The sequence below is a fragment of the Saccoglossus kowalevskii genome, chromosome 18 (assembly GCF_978046115.1).
Source record: "Saccoglossus kowalevskii chromosome 18, keSacKowa6.1, whole genome shotgun sequence".
NCBI lineage: Eukaryota > Metazoa > Hemichordata > Enteropneusta > Harrimaniidae > Saccoglossus > Saccoglossus kowalevskii.
Genome location: NC_140658.1, coordinates 5,819,432 through 5,846,737, shown reverse-complemented (window position 1 = coordinate 5,846,737; position 27,306 = coordinate 5,819,432). Strand labels below are relative to the sequence as shown.

General features: G+C 36.9%; 1 protein-coding gene across 1 annotated transcript; it reads left to right on the top strand.

The window, feature by feature from the left end:
- Window positions 1-57: 57 nt before the first annotated feature.
- On the top strand, window positions 58-26,564 carry LOC100373369 (uncharacterized). The gene is made up of 22 exons (XM_085493198.1): window positions 58-307; window positions 1,490-1,844; window positions 2,386-2,541; window positions 4,168-4,307; window positions 4,862-4,990; window positions 5,742-5,915; window positions 6,232-6,399; window positions 7,863-7,903; window positions 8,233-8,368; window positions 9,002-9,247; window positions 9,474-9,702; window positions 14,894-14,931; window positions 15,598-16,392; window positions 16,934-17,099; window positions 17,308-17,922; window positions 19,074-19,130; window positions 19,235-19,351; window positions 19,771-19,905; window positions 20,753-20,884; window positions 21,211-21,681; window positions 22,436-22,643; window positions 22,778-26,564. Exons 1-22 carry the CDS (start codon window positions 230-232, stop codon window positions 22,866-22,868), a joined length of 4,677 nt encoding a protein of 1,558 aa, XP_085349324.1. The 5' UTR covers window positions 58-229; the 3' UTR covers window positions 22,869-26,564.
- The last annotated feature ends 742 nt before the right edge of the window (window positions 26,565-27,306 follow it).

Here is a 27,306-nt window from a genome sequence, read left to right as displayed (position 1 = left end):
GCGGTTTAAAATTATGTTCTTTTGTTTAAATCCACCTTCGTCTAATAGTGTCACATGATATTACCAGACCAATCAGAAACCAAACGGAAATGCCGCCATCTTAGTAAATCCACTTTGAAATTACTCTGACTTTCGAAATTCATGCGTCTTTATTCGGAAATTTAACGCGTTTGGAATTGTCTCTGTGGTCGTTTGACATAGTTTGCGGATTTTTCATCACTGCAGAACAATGTCGAACCCTGGTGGTGGTAAAATTCGCTCTAGAAGATCACATCCGTCGAAGAAACCATACGCAAGGGCGCCGAAGGTAAATTCTGACCTATCGGTCACGTTTTTGTCGAGCTCATCTTTTTCGATGTTGCCTACATTGATTACAAGCTATCAATGCTTATGTCAAGTAGATGTGTTCAGATTGATGTCCACAACGCAAGTAAATTGCGAATATTCATTATGACATGTATTGTTTCACAGCTGCGACCGCCGTCCGTTTCGAAGTTGGGACAATCATGAATGAGAACATGTGCGACGGTACGTCGCTACTGTTCGATTGTCGTTGGATATTGCATTCAATCATTATTGGGCTATCGTGCCAGATAAATCTGTCGTTTCATTTCTTAAATTTGCACATTCAAATCGTCTTATTAAATTATGACGTTGAATCAGCGAGGAATCAATCTAATGCATCTACTATGCGAGACAGCGTGTGTGTCAATGGACATGATGTTGATGCAGACAGTTAACCAGTAGCCCGGGGCAGCAGCTCAGTAATTGTCATCACGTTATAATGCGTTTCCCGCTATTCAAACCAGATTATATTTGTCTACTTGCTATTATTATTTGCATGTTATTGTTTAACCAATTTTCGGTAAAATTAAGTAAGGAGTTAATTGTTTTTTAATTATGTACTACTATTACTGATTAATAAATTTGAACAATGAATGAAAACAAGGTGTTACTTGAAGGTGTGATTCAATGATTTCCTTTCTGAAAAATGTCAGATCATTTTATAATGGTTAAATGTGAATCCTGGGATTGCACCATAGAACAATCATGAAGCTGTGTGACATAATTTAAATCACATGGTTTGTAACATATCTAAGTCAGTATTAACATCTGCAAGCCCTTACAGCGAGTACCAAAGGTACGAGAAGGGAAGACACTAATTTCATGAAATCAACACTCTGCATTTTCAACAGTAAAATCAATTTGGAATAACATGCTCTATGTCGTTATCATGGAAAATGATTGAAAAGTAAAAACAGCACCCACTTGTCGCTGATTGGCTAATAAAGTGGGAACTGTCCTGAAATGACCTTTTACCCACCAATCAGCGACAAGTGGGAAATTCTCGGTTTTAGGGAAAAAGAGTCTTTGTTGCTCGGGAACAAAAATATCAGCATATGATAAGCAGCTCAATGATAAAATTATTATTTATCCTAATGAAGGTATTTTCAATGTATTATGTCCTAATTATTATTTTTGTTTTCAGCAATCTATTTTTGGTAAAGTAAAAGATACGCTTAGCCATCTCACTCCATCATGGTTGACCAACATATGGACACCATCATTGCCAGATGCTAAGCAAGAAGACGACGTAGTAGAACCAGGGCCGCACAAAATTCACATCAAAAGACAGGTTTCTTTTGAACGGCTAGCATCTCCGATACCACCTGAGTTTGATGATAATGAACAAGAATATGGTTCATCGCGAAACCAAAGACAGAATGTAGATTTTAAATCACCTTTACTAATTCCTAACAGAAGGTATGAACCGAGGACAAGCTCTCCCCATGATGTTGAGCAGGAGCAATTGACAACAGAAGACCAGGAAGAGACTGAGAAAGGTATGTACTACACACATGGATGTGTTGTCTACATTAATTGTATAATTAGTTTAAACTCAATAACTCAAGTATTGTTTATTTAATTTTAGCACAAGTTGCTACATAAACTTGCTGTAATGGAAGTCTATTTTGTTTTTCCCCTTCAACAAACTAGTCTTATTCAATTATAATATTAGTTATAATAGTGCATGGGCCTATGTGAAGGACAGGTACATGTATGTCTATGGTCAAAATAAGTTATATTTAAATGACCCAGTATACATTAAGCGTAATCTTTGTTTTGCTATGTGGTAGCAACAGAGCATATACTTTAATAATTAAATAATTAATAAGTGAAAATAAGAATCTATCAGCAAAAAAAAAATGCTACTAAAAATGCTAAATAGTTGAAGGTTCTATTCTTAGATGAATCCCCCCTCCCCCCCTCCCTCACAAAGTGTCAGATTCAACACTTTTTAAGGGGGTAGGTAAATAGTGAATAAAATTGTTCTCGCCACTTATCCAATATCCTGTATGTAATATTCTTGTATGCTGCTCACAGAGGAAGACTCTGCCTCAGAAACCTCGGTGTCTACCAGTGGGTGTTCATCATTGGTACCACATGTGGATAAAGTAGACTACAAAGAAAGAACGGAAAGAGACTACAACGAAAGAACGGAAAGAAGACTACTCACAGAAGCTAGCAGTGTACAGAAAGGTGAATGCATAGCTCAGCTAAAGTATGCCAAAAACCTTGTAGATATTGGCTACTTATCAGGTTGTGATATAAAACTATGGTAATTGATCTGATTCTTATAGCGCCATTAAGCTGTTTCAAATTTTGTGTAAACAATGTACTATTACACACTTTGATGATTTTATGGGGATATACGGACAAAATTTCATACAACCCATGTTTGTTTTTTACTTAAAAATCATGGTAATTTGTCTCTCTCAAAATTAAAGCTGTTTATGTCTCTATCCTAAAAAAGTTTCTATATATATTATCACTGGTACACTGCTTCAGTTCTGTGTGAATTTTATTATCTTCTTACATGATCCACAGCAAGATATCTTCTGCTTTTTAACTGGCAATATGTGGACTGTTATAGTTGCTACATCTTTATTGACATAGTAGTCCTCCCATGTTTCTATTGATTTGAAGTGTGTAGATTTCATGCTGTGATGAAATGAAAGTTAATGTTTTTTATGGCATTGAATTTATTTTCATCAATGAATTATTTTTTGGATGAAAAAATACAACTTAAGGTAGAGATGCAGGTTCGTGGGCACTTGGGAGTGAAATTTTTTTCTTTTTGCTTTTTATTATCCAAACAGTCTTGGCTATAGATTGTTAAAATTTTGTAGAATTGTGAATGGTGGAACATACTCAAAAAACAATTTTAAAATATAGATAACAGGTGCAAACATTCTCTCTTTTGAATGCTTAGCAAGATTTAGCAAGGCTGTACATAAATAATAAAAAAACATGGTGAAAAAAGTTATGACTGGATATCCATGTTATGCACTATATTTAACTTTTTACAAAAAAAATAATAGGTTTAAATTTGGAACTGTTACATCCATTTTAATTGTGAGTATTAGCAAACTTCTTACTGAGTGAATTGTTATGCAAATTAGTAATTATCTCGGCTTCTTTTCAGTGCACATCCCAGAACATTAAAAAATAGCTCCTAGACGCTTTGACCTTTTGTTTTGAAATTTTCACAAATGATCGACAATGTGCTTATCTTCAAAACGCCTTCGGGGCATTGTTTTTGGTTGAACAGTGTTACAACAATCGTACAGACAATTAGCCTGGGTGCTAATTTATGCATAAACTTGAAGTAGTGAAATTTGAACTGCTGCCCTGCAAAATTGACAACTGGTAGACAGTTTTCAAGACGGCACTTTCTTCATAGTAAACAGATGTACCCATAAACCAATTTTGACAGAAAACAGAAGCATGGTTTAGAAGCTAATTTTTTTTAAATCACTTTTGACCAAAAAAGCACATTTTTGTGCATTTTTCAAATTACAGTGTCCATAAAAAAAAATTTACAATTCATACAATAAGCTTCCTGAAAATATATAGTTTTGTGGATAACGGAGGTCATCTTGGTTTCCTAATTAACGAATTAAAATACCTGTCATGTAAACTGTATCTCTACCTCAAGGAATTACATAAATGTCATTCTTTTAAAACTGTTACTGTACTTAATCTGTGGTGATAAAAAAAATAGATTTGCCTTTTTCACAAATTTCTGCACCTTGGTGTAATTTTTGCACGTTTGCAGTTTTTCCTGGTAACTTAAAATTTCCTCTGTTTATCTTTGTTACACAGAGAAGACCCGAAAAGAGGAACGTCGTAGTCTATGGTCAAGAATTAATACAAACACTCCCGGTGTCTCCAGACCACAAAGTGCCACTAAAAGTGCAACTAAACCATCTTTCAATGTGTCCTACTTTGGGTCACCATTATATGTAAGTATTATCACTTCTTCGTATATGTCTTGCATTTAAAAACTGTGAGAAAGGTGATACATTTATTTGACCATGTGTTCTATAGTTACTGAGCTGCTAGAATACTATTGAGTGAAGGAGTTACTGTGAGTTCTCGGGACTCATCTTGGTTTCTTTGCATGTGGAGTGGAATTGTTCTTTGTGCATTGGTAGTACAAAAAAAAAATAGCATGTTGGCTTATGAATTGAACAACAAATTGTTACAAGGATACCAGTACTCAAAAATGTACAGTGCAAAGTTTCAATTGAAAACTTATCTCATGTTCATGTGACAGTTTTTGTATTAGTACAATACAGTCACTTATGAGACCAACTGGGATTGGTAGTAATAACTTTCATCCAATTTATGTCCTTGTGGTGCATCATGAACAGTCTAGCCAATGTTTCATTCAGTGAGAACTTTTGTGATTTTATCTCAAGAAGAAACCAAAGAAATGTTTCTCGGATTGTCTCGTGAAACTTGAGAGAATTTTATCAATGAAGAACAGTGACTGACGTGTTTATTTTACCTATAGGGGTCATCTAATGCCAGCATGTCATCTGCTACTCCTGGTACATCATCATTCTATCCGGGGAAGACTACATTTGGTGGGTCTTCAACTCAAAGGGCATCAGCCAAGAGAAGACGCACATCCCCGTACGAGGTAAACTTGTGATATATCAGTGTACAAGTTATCATTACATAGAGTAAAGACCTAGTGTGTAATTTTTGTTTTCACCTAGTTTGGAGCTATTTTTTTATTTGCGATAATGCAACTACAAAGATTTGTTGGCTTTTTACCTACAAGTATGTATGGAATTATTTGTAACTTTTAAATCCTGTGGCTGTGATTTGGCTCGAAGTATAGCCACTGTACACTATATGTCGGAACAATTCACGAAGTCGGAACGTCTCATGTCAGGATTGACATTTATTGAACTTTGATATGGAAACATCGACATCCGCTTGAAACAACAACAAAACGAAAAAAAAATAACGATAACAATGGCGCGAGGACCTCAAGTGACACATGACACAAAAGTCAAGTTGTGATAGATCGGTTCTAAACCAATCACCGATCGCGGTAATAATTTCATAGGTCAAAAGCAATTTAAGATATAATAGGAATACAAATAATCTAAACTAAACATCAAAGCTATTGCTGCACAGAAATAATACAGCGAATTGAATAATAATTATAGAAAACATTTTGATGTCTAACTAGACAATTTTAACTTAATTAACAAACACACCTATGATTTGCATCTCTCCCTGACAAATCCCCACTCTTCTCCCGAAATTGAGAATTACACTATATAAATACAAGTAGACCATCATTGTTAGGATGCCTAAAGCAGCTTTTAAGTCTGTTAGGCAAATATTTCTTTTCACTGAACACGTGTAATCTATTGCAGGTGTATCAACCTGTAAAGAGACAAATGAGACCCAAACCTGTAAACAGTACATCAGAGGATTACGGAGTGACCAGTATGACTGCCAAGAGAATATTGGAAACGTTAGAAAAGATGTCCACGCCATTGTCAGATGCCAGACGTATACCAATTACACCATCATCATTATCATTTACAGTAAGAATTTATCACGTCCTCTTTACTTGAAGGAAAAAGTCCCAGGTTTTTGTAATTCTAGGCTGGTAGTTGAATTTCAAAATACAGATTTCACTGACTGCAAACCAATTGTCCCAGTTGAAATCTACGTGGTATAATAGAGGGTGCTCACATTAAAACTTGTTTTTTTTTGCTTGACGTGGATCGTTTGTACGGTAGCACATATTCTGTTTTGCTGTTGGTTGCTCAGACCACATTTGAAAACAATCTATGTAGAGAGACCATCACAATATGGAGAATGAACAAGATTAATCAAATTTGTTGTTGACGCTTACAGCCTTCTGGAAGAAATGCCAGCAGAACCCCAGGCAGTAGTTTTTCAACGCGACCTGACCTCAGAGGACGAGCTCCACCTGTATATGGCCTTCGTGTACCGTTACAAGCCAGCATCGCCAAAAATAGACAACCTCCCCCTACAAGTAAACCACCTGAATCAACTAAAACGGTATGCTATATAAAACTTGGATTTGTACTTTAATCTGTAAAATAATGAGGAGTAGAATGGGAATGTATGTTTTCTGTGGTTGTCAAATTAAGTGACAGGCAGTCTAGCTTCATGACTTTCTTAAAGCAATCGATATTATTTACCTACAAGTTGAAATACGTTTTGATTAAAAAGACAAAAATGTTAGTGTTCATATAAATCACATTAGTCTGAGATTCAACAGGTTGCTGCATGATGTTCACAGTCGATGATTTGACCACACAACATGGTCTTAATTATCTCATAGTAGTAGTAGTCCAGAGTTTTAAATCCGGTTTGGTCCCCGAAGACGAGGGTGGCCGGATTCACCTTAAACTAGTGGCAATTGCTCTTACCCCCTCCCTCCACTTTGCACGATTTAAAGCATCCCTCATCCTCATCCCAACCGTCCCACTCTCCTCCTCCACTTGCATCTTCCACGTCTTCTTTGGCCTTTTCCTTGGACCGCTCACCTCTAAATCAAGGGCCCTTCTTAATACATGCCCATCCTCCCTCCTCAGCACATGCCCATACCAACGTACCCCATTTGCCTTCGCCAACCGATCTACCGCTTCCTTCAAACCCAACATCTGCATCAAGTCCTCAGTTTTCTTTCTGTCCATCAACTTCACCCCACACATCACTCTCACCATCGCTCTCTCTGTCCTCCTTAAAATACCCAACTCATTTTCACTCAAACACCATGTCTCGCTCCCATACAGCAATGCTGATCTCACACAACTCTTATAAACTATTCCTTTCATCTCCAAGGGAAATCTCTTCCCATATAGTAGCTCTCCACATTCCCTAAACTTCACCCAAGCAAACCTTGCTCTAGCTGTCACAGCCGCCTCACACCCACCACCCACACTTACCTTGTCCCCCAGGTATGTAAACTCCTTCACTGTCTCAACCTCATCACACAACTTTTCTTCCTGTTCCACCACCCTTCCAACTCCGTTCTTACATCTTCCACACGCAAAATCCCTTGCCAATCTTTGGGTCACCCTCTTTGTCTTTGCACATCTCCCATGTATCCACTTCCCACATTTCACACACCGCACTGAATTTACCTTTACCCTCTTTCCACACATGCCACATGGGTCAACCTTACTCACCAAAGCTTTCTCCTCCGTCCCACTCACCATCACTTTTGTCTTTCCCAGATTTACCTTCAAACCCTTACTCTCAAATGCTTTTTTCCATTTTACAAACTTCTCCATCAATCCCTCCATTGTGTCATCCATCAAGACCAAGTCATCAGCATACAACATATCTCTCATCAACCCTTCTCTTGCACTCTCTGTAACTACATCAATGACAACTGCAAATATCAATGGTGATAGTACCGAGCCTTGATGCACACCCACCTTCACCTCAAACATAGTTCAATGTAATATAATATGGTTGGTTGTTTCTGTTTAATTTATTGATCTTTTTCTCAGATATCATTTTCTATGAAAGAGGGAACCAAGAACACTACTAGGTGAGTTGTGTCTATAATTTCCCTTATACTGTAGTGTACTTTATTTTTGCTTGGAATTTATCTTTGCTGAAGTGCTGCTTCAGTGAAAATAAATTTTTTCCTACGTCTCGCATTCAACTCATCAAAAATCAGTAAAAATAAATTCCATACAAAACACCCAAAAAGCCTTTTCAGCGAAAATTAATTCCAGCTAAAATAAAGTATTTCACAGTATCCAGCAAGACTTGACATCAGTCACTTCTGGTTGATATATCTGATTATTATACGTTTTAATTTTGTATAACCATATTTTCTCTGATTAAAGTCTGATCTTGTCTTGTATCCTGTAGTTTTTCCCCTCCAAGCTCTGTTGTGACAACTAAAAAACCAACCAGTCCAAAATTTGATTCCCCTAAAAGTGGTGGAAAGATGAGAAGTCGAAGTACTCTGCACTACTCTGCTGGTAAAGAGGAGGAAGTACAAGAGGTATAAAAATGATGTCTTTTTAAATCCGCTAAAACATTGATGGAAGAAGACTGATAATCAAAGATGATCAGATGCTATTAGGGGGTTGTTACTTACTGTCTACACACAGGAAACTATTACTTATTGAAAATAAAATCCAGCAAATACATTTTTTTTCTAAATTTTACATATTAAAATCAGTGAAAATAAATAATGTATTTTACAGTCTTTTAATTTTAATCTTCCATACCTAAAAAGATCCAAAGATTTGTTTTTAACTTTGATATACGACTCGCTTTGTTAAAATTGGAAGTATTATCGATGGACACAATTCATTGGACAGTCCATTCTTTTGAGGTGCTTCCAGTAAAACTGAATTCAAATATTGCTCACCCCCCGCATCATTTTAAAATCTCTGCTACGGGTATGTCAGCTACAAGTGGGCCGCACTTACCTGTATTCACCATGAATTTAGAGAAATCATCTCTTTGTGAATATGTAGAAACTACGAATCACACACAGCAGCACCAATCTCTAATGAATAACATTTCCCTCACGATCGACTACACCTCAGTGTAGCTCTGCAATATACCAAACAGTCATTCATCCATTTATCCCTGTCATCTCATCTCACCTCGCTTCCTCTTCTTACAGATTGAACAACCTGACCTTCCCACTAATGTGCCGCTACCATTATCTAAAGACAAATCACTTCCGAAGTTCAGCTTTGGCTTGTCAGCTCCAACTCCTTCAACCGCAACATCTTCTCGTACATCTGGATTGATCACGTCAACTCCAGCAGTAGGTTCAACTAAATCAGATTTAGCATTCAAGTTTGCATCTCCTATTGCTAAGGAACAGGCAGAGGATGACGAAATCACCGCAAAAGATAACCAACAGGTGTGCCTTGTTTCAGAATATTTTCTTTTATCTAAGCTGTAATTCATTGTCTTCACTCTATGTGAACTTTTCTTGTTACTGTAGAACACTTCACATATTACTTTGTACTTACACACACAGGTAGACTAATGGTAAAAAACAACAACACTGAGGCTGTGTATTGTCAATGCTTGTTGCATTTAGAATTGTTTATAAATTTGGAGTCTACATTTGTCTCTTGTTACAGCCCATGTTTCAGTTCAGTGCTCCTAACCCTGCTCCTTTTGGAGATGACGTAAAATCCGGTAACATCTTCCAGTCTGCATCCCCAGTTAGTCGTAAACAGCAGGATGAGGACAAAGAGGAGGAGGAGAAGGAGGAGGAGGAAGAAGATGAAGATGGTGATACAGGAGGTGGTTTATTCCAGCCAGCAAAACAATTGAAAACTGGTAGTTGTTTAGAAGTGCTGGGAATTGGTAAGTTGATCTGATCATCTTTGAAACAAAGCAAAATCTCTAGCTCAGTCTGCTTATCCCAACTAGTGTTGACAGTATGTTGTTGCCTGTATCATGAAAAGTAAAAATATTGTGTAGTTTTCAATATACAGTCAAACCTGTCTATAAAGGACAGTCAGTGGACTGAGCCAAACTGTCCTTTATAGACAGGTGGTCTTTATATGGAGGTGGCCTAATTTATTCATTCAATCATGAATATTAATTAGGGCGGGAATTTTAAAGGAGATCATAAGTAAAACATACATTATGTAAAAGCAAACCTACACATTGTACAATGAACAGGTCATTTTTAAAAAAAGTCACTCATTTTTATATTTTTAATTACAAAGCTTTAATTTTTTACTACAAATTATATCATGTAAATTCACTGGAACCAAGTGATTCTGCCCATGGATTCATTCGTGTATTTAATGCATAAGAACGATTGTCAACGATCGGCCGCATTGGCGTTTCAGTTCGGTCTTTCACACTCTCGCCGTGCAGTCTTATTCCCTAGTCTCTTACACATATTCCATCACAGGCGGTAATCAGCCCCATCGTTAGTATTGTCGATTGTACACTGTGACAAAATGCACAGGCAAAGTTGCCGTTTTTGAAAAAACAAACAAGCATTAAAAATGAAGAAGCATTGGTAATAAACAAAAATTACCAAACTCGTAACGATTGCTCCAACTGTCGGTGTTGAATCAGAAAGTCAAACGAACCGGAAATGAAACACGATGATCGTACATGCAATTTTACAGTTATTTGTTGCAAGCATCGACGTGTCAAAACTGCCCAAACGCAACGAATTTTCTCGATTGCGAATTATTGATATTACCTTTTATAAAAAAAAAGAGGATCAAAATAGAAAACATCTTTCGTTGAGAATAACCCTGAGATGACCCTTCAATAACAATACGTTTTGCCCATGCGCTAGCTTCATTAGCATAATTTATAATGATCAACAACAAACAACATGGCGGCCAAAATAGGTTGGATTTTGCAATCCCGCGATGAAAACGAAATAAACAAATGTTTTATAATTTTGTTTGGATATTTCATGTCGACAAGGTAAATAAAACATCTCTCATTTAATAAAACTGGTTCACTTGTTTATTTTGTTTTCGAGACGAGAGGACAGTGTTCTCCACAATCCAAATTAGCTGGTGGGCGGTCTAATTAGCATAAATTTGCATATTAATTTGCATATCATTTACATACAGCATTCTGGCATTTATGACATGAACTGCAATACACACTAAGTTATTTACTATTCTCTTTTTAATTTAATTTAATTGGAACATGTTACAATTTTTTGAAATACAAACAGATTGGTCACTATCAATATTTACGAAATGCAAAAAGTTTGAAATCGGTGATTTATGCGTTCGCAAATTATTCTGCGTTCATGAAATGCAATTCGAGTAACCAAGAGCAAGTACAAAACATAATTGAGTTATGTGGTGTTAAGCAAGGATGCAATATTTCTCCAACACTATTTAATATATTTCTGAATGACCTACCCGATTTATTTGGTAAAAAGGATGATGACCCAGTCTCGATTGGTAAAAAACATATAAATTGTATCCAATATGCAGATGATTTAGTATTGGTGTCTAAGACTCCCGAAGGTCTACAAAATTGTTTAAATAAACTAGCCAACTATTGTGAAAAATGGAGCCTTGTAGTAAACGTAAAGAAAACAAAAGTGATGGTTTTTAATACTGGCAACAGAATTCTTAAAAATCAAAATTTCTCAATTAATAACCAAAATATTACAGCAGTGGGTGAATTCTGTTATTTAGGCACTATATTCACACCAAATGGAAAATTTAAATCAAATTTATTAATGTTAAAAAACAAAGCAATGACGAACCATATTAAATCACAAAATGGTGTCCCCTTCACTGTGTTTAAAGTTATTTGACCAACTAATCTCACCAATTTTAATGTACGGGGCAGAAATCTGGGCTTGTGATTTATTAAAAGATGACAATGATCTTGAACACACCTGTAATCAATTTTATCGTTTTAGGCTTAGTGATCATGATTTAGAAATTGAAAGAGGCAGACAACAACGACCAAAAATTCCTGCGGATGAGCGATTTTGTAAAAAATGTAATACAAATTCAGTTGAGGACGAACAACATTTTATCCTAGATTGTGAATTTCTCAATAAAGAAAGAGGGGAGCTGTTTCAGGAAATAGGAATTAAAAATAAACTAAAGAAAACAGATAATTTCATTAAAATAATGACGTGCTTCATACCCCTGGCAAAGTTTCTAAATAAGGCAAAACAGAAATCAGGTATATGATAGCTATCACCTCTACATTGGGAGAATCCTGTAACTATCCTTAATTTGTTTTTCCTATTAAGCTTTTAACATCTTTTATTTTTAATTTTATCTTATAGTCTAGCTACTGTATTTTTTCTTATGATTTGTATTTTATTTACCATACTGCGCCCTCTGATGGCATAGTAGTGTAATAAAGTTATTATTATAATGTAGAAAACATACGAGATGATTTGCCCACGAATTCAAAACGGACAATTTGTCAAAACAAAATCCATAACATTTTTATTTGTGGCATCAGTACTCACCCGTGCCGACAGACGGTAAGATGCATTTACGCATGTACGGCCACGATACGTTGCGTTTTCACACATTGTTTTGGAATTCAAGAAAAAAATGCTAGCAATCGGCAAAATAAAAGAATCTGATATGTTCTCGAAAGATTAGACATAAAAAATAGATAAATTGAAAAAAGTACGTGGAAAAGATAACTAAAATATTATTCAATTACAAATACTCGCGGTAAACTAACCCAGCAGCCATGTTTGATGTTTATTACCGCTTTCCGAATTCAGTACACAAACACCCAGAATGCGCTGTTCCCCTATGCAACTTAGATACTAAATCGTTACAGCGCCAACAGCGGTGGGTAGCAGACAGTCGTTGAATGGGGTAGGCCAAAAGGTCATCAGTTTGCCTTCTCCATGCTGTTTTCACAATGAAAATCGAGCGAACGTTGTAAATACGGCTAGAATTTAAATTTTTGTTCGAGTTTACATGCAATCTGCTAATATATTTGTTTATTTTCTGTGCATATACATTTCGTTCGTATTTACTTCTTTCTTTCGTGATCGGAAGACGATTATTAAAAATACAGCTGTAAATTGAAACCACTGTAGTTGCGTATTGTGAGCAATAAGTGGCAACAATGTCGGGCGACAATGAATTCAAGCGATTGACACATTGCCATGAATACACTTGATAACTGCTTGCAGACGTCCAATGGACATTGTTTATGTTTGGACTCTTGAAACAATAGCAAAATAAAGGGTTGGGCAACTACTCTTTTGTTTAGGCTTGGGAAGAACAATGCAAGCTTTTACAAATAATTTCAGCTGGATGTACGTTGGTGGGCGGGTGTTGAGAGCTACTGGGCGGCCGTAAAACTTGATGGGCGGGCCGCCCGCTTAAAACCCCTTGTGGAGAACACTGGAGGAATTTGCTCTTCATGTGCAAGACAGTCCACAGAAGTGTCGCTGGCCGGCTGGGGATCGATAGTGTAGTACCGATCGGAAACAAGCTAGTTTGTCATTTCAAACTTTAAATGAAACAGTTCTAATTTGTTGTTAAAATTTGCCAGTCTCCAGACGTTACATTAAGATGATATTCAACTTTTTGTTTTTACTTTCTCGCAACTTTACAAACCAAGTTGCGATGGTCACCCCTGTCTCTTAGCCCTAAAGATTGCGTACTCGGTAATCTGAACGTAACACATGGCCACTTTCCTGTTAGCGATTCGCAAGTAGGTATTGTCTTTTTGCTGATACCGTCTGATGGAAATGTTGGTGGTCGTTATACAAAGGTTAAAGTGTGAATAGGTCTACAATAGGGTGGTTGCTGGTCGCGTTGGACAGGTGGTCGCTATATCCAGTGTCTTTAACGTGTAAATTGTGAAGGGACTGTACTAAGGTGGTCGCTATGAGCAGGTGGCCGCTCTGCACAGGTGGTCGTTAACACAGGTTTGACTGTAGTTAAATTTGTGTTACTGCACTGTTGCACTCGTACTGTATTTCTGTTCTTACAAGCCCATCTGCAATTTGTAAACCAAAAATTACTTTCATTGTGTAGTGGATCATTAAAATATTTTTACTACTTACACATCTTTCATTCTCAAAAGTGTGTACACTGCTAATAAAGTAAGTATGGTACATATAATACCCATAGTATGTTTGCCATTAATTGTAATTTGTGTGTGTGTTATGCCGTACTCGACAGTGTTAGCGCCCAGTGTCCTCAACTTAAAAAATTGAGGCGGATATTGCGACTTGGGGGGGGGGGGTTTACAAAATTAGTTGATTTTTACAATAAAGAAACAGAAAGGGCCCAAAAAAAATATGCACATTTTATTACAATCTTAATTACGTACCACCTGAATTTAAAAGATTAAAAATATTAGTCTGTTCGAACACAGTCAAAGTCAAAATCTTCATTATCTTCATAGTCGAATGTGTTGGATTTTCTCTATGAAAATCACTTTTCGCCATGACGTTTTCTTGACCGATTTGTCCTTTGACCCAATGGGTCAAGTCTGTTATTAACCAATCAAAATGCTGTGTTGTACACATGCAATTCTTCAGGAATTTTTCAAGATTTTCTGGTAATGCAGTGTGGAAGTAAATTATCGATGTTACAGTACGATCTGTTGGAATTGATTTCGGCGAATAAACTGCATGATTTTTTTAAAAAACTGGTAACTAGCAATTTTTGATAGGTAAACTGAATATGGCATGAAATATTTATCGCATTTTACTTTCATTAACGGGTCATTGTCAAAGCCAAGTTTACACACAATTACAGTGGTCTACGCATTCACAATGTATTTACTGCGGTCAATATCCACTCTGTATCATATAAAAACAATTACCAGTATTTGGAAAAATTAAAAAAATAATCAAAAAACAAGTTTTATGATTACAGTCGAATCAGGGGCATTTTGAAAGTGATGGGCGCTTAGCTAAAAGTGAACTCGAAAATAGAAATGTCCCAAAAGTGGGTGCTTAGCCGAGCATTGGCACTAATGCTGTCGAGTACTATAGTATGTGTCATGGCATGCAAACAAGTATTTTTAATAAGTTTAGTTTTATATTTTATTGTAGCAAGTGCAAACTCTTCCCTGGCAGTTGACGGCAGCAAGGTGTGTATACCTCAGTTTCATTGTCTGTTAAGAATGTACATCAGTTTAGATCATGTTTGCAGACGTCAAAAATATGTTTTTGTGATCAGGAGCTTGTACATTATAATCAACACCACTGCATGGGCACACTTCGAAATTCTACAACATTAGTTTTTCAGCATAAAATCAATTTTATGGTGCAGCTTTTGTAATGTTGTGATTTTTTTTGTTGGGCAGCCATCGACAGATGTTGATATAAATACAATTATTATACACCTGACAGCGTGCCGTAATTTTGCAGAATTTTACGGGTCATTTTCATCCTACCATATAAGGAAATGCGAATTCCAAATATGGAATGATTATGTGCATAAGCCTCTTCTAATAATAAAAACAAACATGGCTGCCACCAGGGTTTGACCAGATTCTGCACAAAGTAGTTCGCTGATTCTGTTCTAAACTTTTTGGATTTCGGCATTCTCATGGTGTATCCTTGGAAGGAAAAGATGTATATTAATGATATTATGAGGATGCCTCAAAGTATGCACTCAGTCAGTACGCTGTCACATCGTCCTCCGCTGCGCTGTACTGTCTTCATGCATACTTTGCGGTATCCTCGTAATAACCTTAATTATTTGCAGGATATTTGTTCAGATATTTGACGAAAATAATTTATTTGCTTTTCAGTCTACTCCAGCTAGGGAGACATCATTTGGTTTTGGTGATAAGTTTAAACGAAAATCTGGATCATGGAATTGTCCAATATGCATGATTGCAAATGACACAGAAGATTCCAAATGCGTTGCTTGCGGTGAAAGTAATCCCAGTACAAAGGAGGACATCAAAAAGCCTCAGTTTGGAACGACATCGTCAGGGTTTGGAGAAAGATTTAAACCGAAAGAAGGATCATGGAACTGTTCAACTTGTATGGTTAATAACACTGCAGACTCTGTCAAATGTTTGGCATGTGGGGACAGTAAGCCAGGAAAAAAAACTGAAACTTCTACTGCACAGTTCTCGTTTGGAGCGCCAGCAAAAGTAACTGTGTCATCAGGGTTTGGGGATAAGTTTAAATCCTCTGCTGGGTCATGGGATTGTCCAACGTGCATGGTTAATAACAAATCTGATGTTTCCAAATGTGTCGCCTGTGGTGACAACAAGCCTGGTGCTAAACAGGACAGTAGTACTCCCCAGTTCAGCTTTGGAGTAAAGTCTTCAAATGAAACGCAGAAAACTTTGGGTTTTGGAGATATATTTAAATCAGTGCCTGGGTCGTGGGCATGCCCGACTTGTATGGTGAATAACAAACCAGAAGTTTCCAAGTGTGTCTCTTGTGGTGAGAGTAAACCTGGTGACAAGCAAGAAAGCAAAACGCCGTCGTTTTCATTTGGAGCACCAAGTAGTTCGTCATCAACAGGGATATCTACAATTGGTCAAAATGGTAATGATAAAGCAAATACGAAAGACTCTACTAAAACAGAAGTAAGATATATTGTATTCACCCTTGTCTGTCACACATAATCCCAACTGGACATGAATATTTCTTGCCTTGCCTGTACTTTTTGTACTGTGACTCGATTATGACCTGAATTTTTTTAGACAGGTTGCCATGGAATGCTAATTTTGTCCATGTTTGCCTTTCTCGTAATGTGACTAAAGTGCAAGTTGTAAGCGCGAGTTTGTCTGTTGGTGTTTTTGTTAAGAATTTTTCATTTGTGCTGAGTAATCAAACCTTGTTATATTATTCATGATTTCCAAGATATTCTGCATGTAGAATCTTTGTCTCAGCTGGTTAGAGTAGTAGACACCTCCACTCTGAACATTGACAGTTGTAGACAGTTGTATTTCAAGTTTTGCAGCTAACTCATGCTATTAGATTGACTGGTTTATGGTATAAAATAACATACCATTGATTTTTGGGTGGTACTGCATTGTATGTAAATAATGAAGTCTACCAAGATTTCAATTTTTTTTAAATGAAATTTTGTCAGTCTATGATTTTTTATTTTTTTTATTTGTGCAGTTTAAATTTGGTGCTAACAATGTTGGTTTTGATAAGTACAAAGTCAGCGCTGAGGTGTGGGAATGTGATACGTGCATGGTTCAGAACAAAACAACTGATCATAAATGTGTGGCATGTCAAGCACCTAAACCAGGCACTCAACCCACACTCAGTAGTCCACCAAAAGGTAAGAATCTCTCCATGTGCTGTCCATCCCTCTGATGTGTCTTTCAGTTTGACATTTCTTTTTAACCTTGTTGTGCTATAGTGTTAATTTATCTCCCCTCTTGTGCATACAGACACTCCCTATAATGTAAAAATTATATAAATAAAGCGAACTCATGTCCCTTACTTGTATCCAGTTTATACTAAGAAAAGTTATATTTTTTTTCCAGCTCCAGTCACTACACCCTTAGCTGGGTTAGCTACAAAGATTGCAAAGGCTTCAGAAACAAAATCTGATGCACCTTCAGACAGCTCCAAATTGTTGGGTTTTAAACAGTCAGACATTGCAAAGCCAAGCATTACACTAGGAACTGTCACTGGCAAAGATTCTGTTGCGAAACCAGGAAGTGATACCTTTAAATCATCATTTACGTCACAAAAAACTGAGCCTATTCCAGCTGTAACTACTTTTGCCTTTGGGGTACAGAAGACCAATGAATCAACTGGTTTCAGCTTTGCCCATAATGTGTCAGGAAGCAAGTCTCAAGACAAAAAGCTTGATGTGGGCGGGGCTGTTGATGTGAAAGTTGGCAAGGTGGAAACTAGAGGATTCAAATTTGATGCCGGTGCTGCAACAAGTAAACAGTCTGTGGCTCCTGCAGTCAACTTTGGTGTTGTACCTCCTCAGTCTGGCAGTGTATCTGTGGCTCCTGCAGTCAACTTTGGTGTTGTACCTCCTCAGTCTGGCAGTGTATCTGTGGCTGGGCAAAATATCAAAAAGGAAGAAACTCCTGCAAGTCACGAAGTAAAACCAGCGTTTGGTTTCGGCAAACCACTCCCATCTGGTAGGATTTTATCCACTAATTTGTATATTCTTTCTTGTTTTTGTTTTTTTATTTACGTAGTCTTTTCAGAGTTTCCATACAAAAAGGTTTAATTGTTGACTGGTTTGATTTTGCTAACTGCATCAAAACTAAAAAGAAGGTAATTGTGGAGTTAAGCATTTGATTTCATTGTTTTGCCAACTTTTCAAATTTACTTCAAAATAATAAACCTTACACTGTATATTCAGGTTTGATGACATCTGAGTGTCTGGCTTGCCTTGCCTAGTCTACAAATGTTTTACCTAAATACTGTAAAATCTGTATTAGAAACCGCAGCTTCTATTAAAATGGTACAATGCAACAGAAGGGATGCAGCTTCTATTAGAGCATCTACACATATGAGAAATTGTGAATGTTTGGTTCTCAATTATTCAAAACGAATGGGTGCGACTTCTATAAGGGATGCAGCTTCTAATACAGATTTTACGGTATTATTTATTTCTTTAAGTATAATAATTGGCATGGGTGAAGATTAGCATTATTTTGTGGCTTCAGAGTTTTGTTTGACAATGTATAATGAGGGAGGTAGCTGATACAGGTTACAGAAAATAAAAACAGCATTTTACGTTTTTACAGGAAATAAAATGAAAGTTCCATTTACAGTAAAAAATAGGTTTTTACACTTTCCAGATAAAGCAAATTCCTAATTACATTTTACATTTTTATAATATTTTTGTTTTTAAGAATCAAAATTGGAAATTGCGTATGAATTACAACATTTAATTTGGAAAATGCCTTTTACGCTTACAAAAAATAAGATCTTTGTATAAATTACGGACAATTAAATAGATGATTACATTTTACACCTTGCCCATGTCAATGAATTTATGGTTTTTATTTATATAAATGACATAATGTCATTATTACAAAAATAAAAACAATTGAAAATACCCCTCTATAATGCTGGAGCATTTTTGGCATCGAACCAATTTAGTTGAAGAATGGTTCAAACTGCACATACTCAATGTAATCCTCCTGAGATATGTTATAGTAAATTACATCTCAGACTTGGATGTATTGTAATCATCACTTGAGTTGAAACTCAGTATTCCTTTTATAGACTACTTTAAGGAAATGATTGGAGCTCAATGATTTAATTGCTCTTTCTCTAGGTGTTAATAGCAAAGTCAATGATGCTCCTCCAAATGTTACAATTACGCCATCAGCTGGTGAGTAAAAAAATAGAGTTGCTGTCCTCATTCTGTCCGCACGAATCTTTTCACATTAACCACCTGTATCAGGTCAGTGACCATGTCTTTGCTTTGATTTACAGGGTTTGTATTCAATGCTGGTAGTACACAGAGTAACCAAACTGCAGTACAGCCCATTGCTACTGGTGCTGGTGGATTTAACTTCACAGCCGTTAAGACTGAACACAAGAATAAATCTGGTAAGTGAACTACCATGGATGAAATATCAGTGGATTCTCTTTATTTATACATGATTGATTTAGTTACCGTAAAAACTCTTGAATAGGCCTCTCTAATTTAGATGTCTGGGGAATGGTGAAAGGTCTTTATTTGGTTCTTGGTTGAAAAATTAGTCAATTAACAAACTGTTCAAAATACTCAGTATATTTAATGTAATATGCATTTATTTTTTTAATTTTGTTGGTAATCAAAATGCTGGATGGTGCCAACATATTTGAATTACATAGCTTTTACATTTAAATGTTTCATGTTGAGTGCAACACGAAAGAGATTTTCCGATGTTGTAGTGCGACCCTTTGGCTTTGATTTAGATTTGGAAAACAGCTGTGTATGTGTAAACTTTATTTCAGTAACATCAAATTTCAACTTGGTTTAACAGATGCTGTTCCTAAGGTAGCCAACATGTTTGGTGCGCCATCAGGAGAGAGTACAGCTGCAGGATTTCAAGCTACCACCACTTCTAGCAGTATCGTACCAAGCAGTCAGAAAAGCACCTCATCACCATTTGTATTTGGTAAGCTTAATTCCGTCGTTCTACCCTTGAACCAGGGGGGGAGTTGCATGACACGATTGGTTGAAATAATCGCCTCATTTGCATGAATTAATATTCATGAGCAATGAAAAACTTGTTTTTTCAGTAATATTGTGCCAAAATGCTTTCCGATAGCATACATGTTAGTTCTAAATTGACTGATTCTATCGTTACGAGCTGAAAAAATAATCGGAAAAATGATGTAAAGGTATTTTTTGAGACACGTTTACGATCAGACTCCAGCTAACTGTTGAAAGTAAGCATAGGTTTTCTCTTTACCATGATCATAGCAAGTTACGAAATTCATGGAGAATGCAGAGGCACGTTTAAATTTCACTCTAGTACTATTGCTCAAAATTGCTCAAAATGTTTTCGGTGACTTTTATCAGTGACAAGTTACCTAATTAGTATGCATTTTGAGAAACCACAGTGTGTGTGCATGCGCAGTTTGAAATGGAACAGTTTTGAATGCAATAAAATCACACGTAGAACTCGGGCTCCAGCAAGAAATTGTGGCGTCAAACTGGTTGTCGGTTGAATTGTTTTGCAGTAAACAACAATTTTGGAGCCTGTAGTTGTCTATGAAATGTTTCTAAGTTTTGTTGAGGATTATTCTGTAAAGAAATTGCTGAAATTATTTCATCTGTTCGTTGTTGCTTTGACGATGGCTACGGACGACTGACGTCGAAACGTTCCATTCAGATCGGATGGCGCCCTCTCGTGCCAATCCCCCCCTGCCTAGAACTGTCATGTCATATCATGCTTGACTCAAACTTTGTTAAGACTCTAAGGTTGAGGTTGCTAATTTCTCACCTGTCATTGTTTCCAGGTGGCAATAACACATCAACCACCAATTCAACTACAACCAATGCTTCCACACCGAATGCCAGTGGTGCGGGTTTCTCTTTCAATTCAGCTCCAACGGGGGGTTTCAATGCAACTCAATTAAGTATGTTCACAGGTAAGTTTGATATGGAGTAAGCAGAAAGGAAAGGGTGGGACTGAAATCTCCGTATAGCACACTGAAGAGTGTCAATATTTTGGCTGCTTTAACTTTGAGTGGTAGACAAACAAGTTTAGCAGGTTAAAGCAACTGTAAAGCACAAAGCTTGTGATTTTGCATTCTGAGTGCACTCGAGATTGCTCCACTTTCAGGACTTTTAAAATATTAATATCATGCATCTTGCATTTATTTTTCTATATTATAACTAATAATCTTGTTCGTAAGGCAAGAACAGGCATGATTTTTCTGTTATAATTGGTTGTATTTTTTTTTCTTGTGTTCAGGTGCTTCTGCAAATACCAACAAACCAGCAGTGTCTTTTGCCGCAACAGGAGCATTAAAAATCGGGTCCCCTGCTCTTGGAAATTCTACATCAGGATTTGGCTCCACCTCTGGTAACTTCAGCTTTGGTGCAGGCGCTACTCAGCAATCCACGGATGTCAGTGCTACCTCAGTATTTCCTTCTGCTACACCATTTGGACAACAATCTGCCAACAGTGGTGCCTTGCCAGCATTTGGGGCAGGTAGTGCCCCTGCGTTTGGAGCTGGTACAACCACTGGGTTTGGTTCTTCTGCTGGTGCAAGTACATTTGCCAATACTAACAATACGTCTGTTAGCACACCAACCCAGCAATCAGCAACTCCAGCACCGTTCGGTGGTATTTCCTCTGGAACCCCTCCAGTAAACATGTTTGGTGCCGGGGCTTTTAATGCTGCTGGTTCACAACAAAACACGTCTGCAGCCTCTGCTGGTGGTAAGTAAATGTCATCTATCAGACTTCATTGTTCTCTCCAAATGGACTGTGTGTATATATAAACCCTCATGATACTCAAATTATTTTGAGCATAGCCACACCTGTCATTTACAATTATGATTGTTTTTGAGGTGTTTAAATAAAAATCATTATCATGATTTGATCTGCATGCATCAGCATGTAGGTTGAGTGAGAAGCCGTAAACAACCTTGCATCATAGAAATTTGTTCATGAGACTTAAACTGATGTGTACTGTGGCTAGTAACATGTACATGTTTATCTGATGTGTGCAGTGACCATTAACATGTACATGTTTAACTGATGTGTACTGTGGCTAGTGACATGCACATGTTTATCTGATGTGTGCAGTGACCATTAACATGTACATGTTTAACTGATGTGTACTATGGCCAGTGACATGCACATGTTTATCTGATGTGTGCAGTGACCATTAACATGTACATGTTTAACTGATGTGTACTATGGCCAGTGACATGCACATGTTTATCTGATGTGTGCAGTGACCATTAACATGTACATGTTTAACTGATGGGTACTATGGCTAGTGACATGCACATGTTTAAATGATACCCACAATGCCTAGTAACATGTACTTGATTTTCCTCTTAAATTCAATGTAAATTAGATTAAAATTATCAATCTGTGGTGGAAAAACCTACAATACCAACGCATTGAAATTAACCACCTATCCCCTACTATATACTATACATATTTCTCATTATACATTTATCAGGATTTGCATTTCAACCCAATCCTAGTGGAGGATTTGGCACCCTTGGTGGTGCTGCTGCTGGTACTGGTGTATTTCAGTTCGGTGGAACCAATGACTCAGCTGCCCCACAGCAAGCACCAAGCACGTTCTCTACTCCCGGAGGTTCTACGGGTAACCAGGCATTCAATTTCACTGCTGCAGGAAGTTCACCAGCACCTTTCAATTTCAGGTATACATATGCATATATATATATATACATACATAAAGGCAAAGCTTGTAAATTGAAAAACCCAGCTTGTAGCTTGTAAGTTCACTCTGTATACAGTTTTCTGCAATAACCAAAATGGTGTTGTTTGTTTTCAGTGCCAACCTTGCTGCTTCAAGCAATATGTTCAGTGCATCGGGGACACCGGGTGCCAGGAAAATAAAAAGACCTGTTCGGAGAAAAAAATAGCATCTTGATGTGACGAGAGATTGTGTGAGACTGTTCTGATGTACATAAACATAACTGCCATGTGAACAATGTACTATATAAAGATTATCACCCCTCATTGCCTCTCCTCCCGTTTTCTTAACCACCCAAAACTTGCTACATTCTATTATTAAGAGGAATTGAAACCAAGAATAAAATGTCACAATATATTTATTACTGAACAAATAACGTCCAAAGCCAGTGATGAAAAGTTTGTTTTTTGTGCGTTGAGACTTATTGTAAGCGTATTCCAATCATCAAACAAGACGCGCTGTAATAATGTTGCAGCTGAATTGAAAAATGAATTTTAATTCTGTAAATATAACCTGATGATGGGTTCCCTGTTCTATCAGTACTGGTATTCCATCGTATAATCTCCTTGCTGTATAGGATTGTTCTGGTTACAGCACAGCACAGCACAGCACAGTTTTAGTTTTAGAATATCTTTGTCACCATTGTGGGCTGTACTACATATTAACAAGTACGAGTTATTTTATATACCACATCGTCGTACATTGACGTTTTCATCCAACGTCTCAACGAATAAGCCTTGAAACTAGATATACAAAGTGGTAGTATAAAAGTAAAAAAATGTAATGTATTTTGAATATATAAATTCCTCATTTGGAATGTTACATTGCCAGTTATTGTTTTATTGTCATTGTGGAAATTGACATGTCTTCAATGTAAATTGTTTGTTTTTTTATGGTAGTCATTTTACAGCAAAAACAAATCGAGATATTATCGTAAATGCTCATTACGCTAATTTGTATTTTCTATCTACTAAAAAAAAACAAAATTTATTCGAGTAGGCAAGACATTTGCAATTTCAGTCCAGTGAAGTTTTTATCAGGTACTTAGGGATCTTAATATTATTCATAACCTGTTTTCAGGAAGTTAAGGGTCATGTATTCCCAGTGGTGCAGATGGGCAGTCGGCAATACAAGTGTACATACAGATTATTATTTTTTTCGTTCGCAATTTAGATGTTCGTTGTACCTAGTGTATCAATCATTTTTTTTTGTTAGATTTTTTTAACCCAAAAATTTTGCTTTTTTTTCGACAATCTTCATATTCACCTTCAAGTTCTACACCCTTGAGATGAAGCCATGCCACGACTGTCCTATTTGATTAAATACAGAAGCAGGGTTATTCTACTGTGTAGTTAGGGGTGTTGGTTTATGTCTTTGAAAATTCATAGGATATCATTTCATTTTACTAATTTTATATTATAGTAATGGAGATGAATTTTGATTTTCTCAGTGAACACCTATGCATTTTCAAAGTATTATCACATGAGCTTTTTAAGCAAATTCTTGAGGAATGAACAGCAGTCAGAAAAAGGGAAAAACATTTTAATTTTTGGCGTGTAAATTTGGGAAACTTAGTCAATGCAATATTTTTTACTGAACTATACAGAAAACAAGAAATGCTTTTATTCCTTTATCATTTGACCCAAGTTCATTCCTTAAAAACAACTGAAATAATTTAAGAAACTGCTCTCTAATTTGTATTATATTTAGCACCTCTCTGCTTATCCTTCCACTACTATATATTGGGATCAGGGTGGAACAACCCACTCAGTGTGTCTTGCTCAACCCTGTGACTTTGCAGAGGGAGGTGTCAGTATTTGTAAAGGGTTTTATTGTAGATGTTAGCAAAGGGATAGTTCATGGTCACTCCAACTTAACAAATTTTCTTTTTTATGGTTGCTGTTACTGGCAACCGATCAATGCCACATTTGGCAGCCGCTCACTACAGAGCAAGTGTAAATTTCTAAGAATTTTGGCAAAGTTGTTTACAAAACATACAAAACAGATTAATTTATTTTTATAAAAAGCAAGTGAAAGTGTGAGAATGCGAGATTGTTTGCGTGCACCAGTTGGAATGAGACATGACTTCCCGTGGCAAATAGCCTCTTCCAAGGTTTATGCTTTCTTCTGTATCCTCTGCTATATTGTATATTTTGGTCCTTGGAAGAGGCTACTTATGCATCAATTTAAGGTCTACTATGAGCTTTGGTTATTCAGATTTAAATTCTGGAAAGCCACTCTAGGAAGACGTTGTATGCTAGCGTTTTTATTATTTTTGCGTGAATGTGAAATGTATGAGCAGGACTATATTTTGTTTTCCATGTGTTTTTAAGGCAGAACACTTCTAGCTGGTTTGGAAAAAATGAGAACTGATGCCAGGCAGATGAAATCGCAATTAATCACCAAGACCAGTTGATCAATAGATCCCCCCCCCCACTCCAAAAATTATTGTGCAATTGCGAGAAAGGGTACATGGATCTTGTTCAATTGCGAGAAAGGGTACATGGATCTTGTCCAATTGTGAGAAAGGGCACATGGATCTTGTCCAATTGTGAGAAAGGGTACATAGATCTTGTGCAATTGTGAGAAAGGGCACATGGATCTTGTCCAATTGTGAGAAAGGGTACATAGATCTTGCGCAATTGTGAGAAAGGGTACATAGATCCTGTCCAATTGTGAGAAAGGGTGCATGGATCTTGTCCAATTGTGAGAAAGGGTACATGGATCTTGTCCAATTGTGAGAAAGGGTACATGGATCTTGGCCAATTGTGAGGAAGGGCACATGGATCTTGTGCAATTGTGAGAAAGGGCACATGGATCTTGTGCAATTGTGAGAAAGGGTACATGGATCTTGTGCAATTGTGAGAAAGGGCACATGGATCTTGTGCAATTGTGAGAAAGGGCACATGGATCTTGTGCAATTGTGAGAAAGGGTACATGAATCTTGTGCAATTGTGAGAAAAGGGTACACGGAGCTTGTACAATTGCGAGAAAGGGTACACGGAGCTTGTACAATTGCGAGAAAGGGTACACGGATCTTGTCCAATTCCGAGAAAGGGTACATGGATCTTGTCCAATTGCGAGAAAGGGTACATGGATCTTGTCCAATTGTGAGAAAGGGTACATGGATCTTGTCCAATTGTGAGAAAGGGTACATGGATCTTGTCCAATTGTGAGAAAGGGTACATGGATCTTGTCCAATTGTGAGGAAGGGCACATGGATCTTGTCCAATTGTGAGGAAGGGTACATGGATCTTGTCCAATTGTGAGAAAGGGCACATGGATCTTGTCCAATTGTGAGAAAGGGTACATGGATCTTGTCCAATTGTGAGAAAGGGTACATGGATCTTGTCCAATTGTGAGAAAGGGTACATGGATCTTGTCCAATTGTGAGAAAGGGTACATGGATCTTGTCCAATTGTGAGAAAGGGTACATGGATCTTGTCCAATTGTGAGAAAGGGTACATGGATCTTGTCCAATTGTGAGAAAGGGTACATGGATCTTGTCCAATTGTGAGAAAGGGTACATGGATCTTGTCCAATTGTGAGAAAGGGTACATGGATCTTGCACATGCATATATGAATTGTGTACTTTGTAGGGGATGAACAGTAGCAGGTGAAACTTGGGTATACAAATGTTTTAATTCTGATTCGGAATGATGTGTTTGGAAACCTGGTCTCAGTGGTGGTAGCTTGATACATTGAATAAATTCAGTTCTCAGTTTTTTACAACAGTTTCAGTATTTGTTGGTGTTTCTCTTTAAAATGATTTGTTTGTAGAAGTATGATTGGTTTGAAAGAATCTTTATATGTTAATGGAAAGACACCACTGTAAATAATTAAATACTCTATTAAAACATTCAAACTTGCTCTCAATTTCTTTTGTCTACAATTGCTTGTACATCTTTATGCTAGGCAGTGTGAGTTGAATTGTTCTACTGGTCACTGCACACATGCAATGCATTATGCGAGAAAATTTTCCATTGTACAGCATGAAAAATTATACTGGAAACTGACTGAAATTTTTTTCTTTATACTTTAATTATATTAGGTCTACCTAAAGAGTTGTTTTTGGTCCAAAGGAAAACAATGCACTGTTGCAATTTATTTCTTTGTATGGATCATCAAAAAAATCTATTTGCTTGTGTTTAAAAAAAATATTGCGCCACCAATGGCATTCAGAGTGTGGTCTTTTGGAACAAACATGTGAATTTGGCTAAAACGGCCTTGAAGGGCTGTGGTCGTCACATGCGCCTCATATAAACAAAAATTTAGACTTTGTTATGCAGAGCACAAACTGATACATTACTATGCTTCAACTAGATAATTTCTTTGGTGATTGGAAGATATCGAAGGAGTCGGCAGTGGTAATTCATGCACACTGCACCCAGGTCAAAACTCCTATCGTAGTCATGATTTCCATTTTCAACACAAATGTTATCAAACATGCATGGTGCGACGACAACTGCTCTTTAGGAATGGCTGTTTGATTGTGAAAACATTTAATTACAAATACCTAAATATATACTGCTATGAAAGTGGTTGTGTCGTATTGAAGGAGCATTGGTTACCGGAAATTGTTCAGAAAATTTCCATAGATACCTGTT